At 50.6% G+C, this 4,316-nt stretch overlaps 1 protein-coding gene across 1 annotated transcript in view; it reads right to left on the bottom strand.

Moving 5' to 3' along the window:
- Window positions 1–4,316, bottom strand: part of LOC122543041 (lysyl oxidase homolog 2-like) — a 58,290-nt gene that overhangs the window by 20,702 nt on the left and 33,272 nt on the right. Inside the window, exon 5 of the mRNA XM_043681232.1 lies at window positions 1,223–1,436. Coding sequence (XP_043537167.1) covers window positions 1,223–1,436 — 214 coding nt within the window. The remainder of the gene's footprint in view (window positions 1–1,222; window positions 1,437–4,316) is intronic.

The following is a 4,316-nucleotide window of genomic DNA, read 5'->3' as shown; positions in this document are numbered from 1 at the left end:
AAAGTTGGAGACAGAGGGAAACTGACAGCAGGGAGATGGAGAGGGCAGGGCTGGGGAGGGCAAACAGAAACAGGGGAGAAAATGAGCCGGGGTCAGGTGAAGTGAAGAGAGAAATGGCAAGCAGGTGGACAAGAGGAAGGGGGAATGAGAGGGAGTGGAGGTAGACAGGAGCCCGAGAGGGGGTGATTGCAATAAAGGGGCAGGGAAACACTAAGAGGGTGCTGGGAGTATTCAGCAAAGGGCAGAAGGGGAGCAGCCAGCAGTGGGATACAGAGGCGTGCTGACTGATTTATCCTCCCTGCTGTGTCTGCAGCCACTCATGGTTGCTTGCAGGTTGCTATCTGACCAGGTGGGGATCCCATAGTCTGCCCTGTAGCTTCTCAGTTCCAATCCCCGAAAACCAATTCACGTGGATTCGGTGCAGCCTGGATGCAGGATGGTCAGGGCTAACTCCGGTAGCTCGGAACTGATCCGTGTCGGACCTCAGCAGCCAGCACAGCCAGCTGGCTCTCATTATCTCATGTGCATGACACACATGATGTGGAATGTGCTACGTTCGGTGAGTTCTGTTACAACTTCAGTTTCCCAGGCTACTCGAGAATGCTTTCTCCATGTTCACCAGGCTGGAATTCCCACTGAGTGAGGGCACTGCTCGAATTGCCTGGGGCGGGGGAGTGGGGGTGAGGAGAGGGGTGCTTCAGACCTGCCTGGATGGTACCCTTACTCCAGTCAGCTCTCTGTCACGGAGGCTGCGGGTCCCACCTTCCATTCTTGGGCCTCCACTGCAAGGGTCTTAGCTGAAGCTCCAAATTCAGCCTCTCCTGCTGTGGGTGGGATCTTGCTGTGCAGAGGTCAGCTGCCGCTTGGCTCCGCTGTTCTGGTGAGCATCAAAACTCAGAGCGTAATGGGGTAATATTAACCAACAACAAAACAATGATGCCATCCATAGCTTCCTCCTGAACATGTCTGCATACAGGCCTTGTCATCAGGCATGCTAGTGACCGGGTTTGGGACATTAGCCTCTTATAAGTGAGGCATCACCCACTGAGCCTCTACCAATAAAATGGTGTTATCGTGACCTGGGGAGGCCATTCAGCCCATCAGTGAGATGGTGGTGAGGCTGCCCCTGAACGACACACCTAGACTGACCCATTGCACGTGAGCTGGGTTTCGCGGGGGAAGGTGGGCGGTGGGGGGCTATACAGGGACATGCAGTGATCACCTCAGTCTGGAAGGCTTTGCGAACCCGCGTAGTACTCAGAGCAGCAAAGGGCCGTCCAGCCACACAGCTGACAATCACAGGCATCTCGCTGGCACACGAGCTGTTGGTGTTGCTTTCAGAGTAGTCCAGGCTGCAGCTGGACACATGGGCCTCGCTGCCTGTGCAGTTAATGCTGTACGGCCAATACGTGTGCTTCTTCCTGCTCGCAAAGGTCCTGCACAAAACACATCAAACACAACACTTCACAGCTAGCACCCAGACAAGGCCAGGCTCTGTGCTGCACGTGGGTCATGGCCAGCGCACAACCAGAATACACACAGTACTGGACCAGTATACAGTACAGAGGGACAGCCAGTAAACACAGTACAGGACTGGTATATAGTACAGAGGGACAGCCAGTACACACAGTACAGGACCAGTATATAACACACAGAGATAGCCAGTACACACAATAAAGGACCAGTATACAATGCACAGAGAGACAGCCAGTACACACAATACAGGACCAATATACAACAGACAGAGGGACAGCCAGTACACACAATACCAGACCAGTATACAACACACAGGGACAGCCAGTACACACAATACAGGACCAGTATTCAGCACACAGGAACAGCCAGTAAACACAATACAGGACCAGTATACAGTACAGAGGGACAGCCAGTACACACAGTACTGGACCAGTATATAACACACAGAGACAGCCAGTACACACAATACAGGATGGTATACAACACACAAAGGAACAGCCAGTACACACAATACAGGACAGTATACAACAGAGGGACAGCCAGTACACACAACACAGGGCCAGTATACAACACACAGGGACAGGCAGTACACACAATATAGGACCAGTATACAATGCAGAGGGACAGCCAGTAGATACAATACAGGATCGGTATACAACAGAGACAGCCAGTACACACAATACAGGACCAGTATACAGTACAGAGGGACAGCCAGTACACACAGTACAGGGCTGGTATACAATACAGAGGGACAGCCAGTACACACAGTACAGGACCAGTATACAGTACAGAGGGACAGCCAGTACACACAATACTGGACCAGTATACAGTACAGAGGGGACAGCCAGTACACACAATACAGGACCAGTATACAGTACAGAGGGACAGCCAGTACACACAGTACAGGACCAGTATATAACACACAGAGATAGCCAGTACACACAATAAAGGACCAGTATACAATGCACAGAGAGACAGCCAGTACACACAATACAGGACCAATATACAACACACAGGGACAGCCACTACACACAATACAGGACCAGTATTCAGCACACAGGAACAGCCAGTACACACAGTACAGGACCAGTATACAGTACAGAGGGACAGCCAGTAAACACAATACAGGACCAGTATACAGTACAGAGGGACAGCCAGTACACACAATATAGGACCAGTATACAGTACAGAGGGACAGCCAGTACACACAGTACTGGACCAGTATATAACACACAGAGACAGCCAGTACACACAATACAGGATGGTATACAACACACAAAGGGACAGCCAGTACACACAATACAGGGCCAGTATACAACACACAGGGACAGGCAGTACACACAATATAGGACCAGTATACAATGCAGAGGGACAGCCAGTAGATACAATACAGGATCGGTATACAACACACAGAGACAGCCAGTAGATACAATACAGGACTAGTATACAACACACAGTGACAGCCAGTGCACACAATACAGGACCAGCATACAACAAAGGTACGACCAGTGTATAACACACAAGGAGAGCTAGTATAAACCACACAGAGAGCCAGTATACACAGCACAGGACCAGTATAAGACACACACAATACAGAGAGAGAGCCAGTTTCCAAAATACAGGAGGAGTATACTCCATCAGCATCTTCGACACAAAGGCAATGTCCATAACATGATCTGTTGTGCTCTACTCAGGAGACACATACAAACGTTTATACCCAACAGGACAAGAGCACACCAGCTGGAACACACTGGGAGAGGCACGATACAGTACAGGCACAATGTTCTCCATTAGGAACACACACACACGCACACGCATGCACGTACAGAGTGTGCAATGCATCACGGACTACAATCAGAAGTGCACACACAGAGACATTGTACTGCGCTGGGGACACACCCAGAGACAAGGTACACTACAGAACGAGAATACTTTGTGAGGGAAACATGCACACACATAGTTGGACAGGACACTCAACACACAAGCAAGACACCAGTATACTTCCACAAGGACAACATGTTTTGCTCATTGTATCCAGTGATGTCTGTACAATGAGATAAGCCATGGTGAATGGAGCTTGTTTTCCCACCCCAGTGAGCTGCCACATTGAGATATAGCGTCTCCTGGCTTCTGCACTCAATGGCCAAGCTGGCATTTCCCAATCAGGACCCTGTCATTCTGGGGGAATGACTCAGCCCCCTCACATTTAATCATTACTCAGGCAACAAAGCTCTGAACCTCAACCAGACCATTCCCACCTCCCCACTGACTGACAAACCCATGGGATCAGACAATGGTAGTGCCAAGGACTGGGAGCACACAGCACAGGAAGTGGTTATTTGACCTGTTGGACAATGTTCATTCCCTCACCAGCCCCCAGCCTTCCCGACAGACCTGCAGCCTTTGCTCCCATAACAGGGTGGTGGTGGAGAAAGGGGCTTAAATTTATTCCCAATAACACTCATGCCATTCAGGAACAAACACTGACTTCCTGAGGGGATGTTCATTCACATTTTCCTGACTGACATGGAGGGAATTCCCCGTGTATGCAATAGTTTCATCTTCCCAAGTTACAGAGTCCATCAGGTAATGCGACAGCAGGACCGAACTCAATGCAGTGAGGTGGCATTATCAAGGGGGAATGGTGGAATGGTGGGGGTGGAGTCTGGATAAAGCATCACCAGGCAACTCAGGAGGGAAGGGGTCAAGAGGGCTGAATGAGAGAAGGGGTCCAGAGCCGACGTTTGGGAAGCAGTTGGTGGTGGGGCATGAGGGAGAGAGGGGAAACAGCAGGATAGGTGGTCTGTGGGCGGGGGAAGGGAGAGAGCAGAGGGGGTCGG

Source organism: Chiloscyllium plagiosum, chromosome 42, assembly GCF_004010195.1.
Source record: "Chiloscyllium plagiosum isolate BGI_BamShark_2017 chromosome 42, ASM401019v2, whole genome shotgun sequence".
NCBI classification, from domain to species: domain Eukaryota; kingdom Metazoa; phylum Chordata; class Chondrichthyes; order Orectolobiformes; family Hemiscylliidae; genus Chiloscyllium; species Chiloscyllium plagiosum.
The sequence above is the reverse complement of the archived record's forward strand: the minus strand, read 5'-3'. Positions and strand labels throughout refer to the sequence as shown.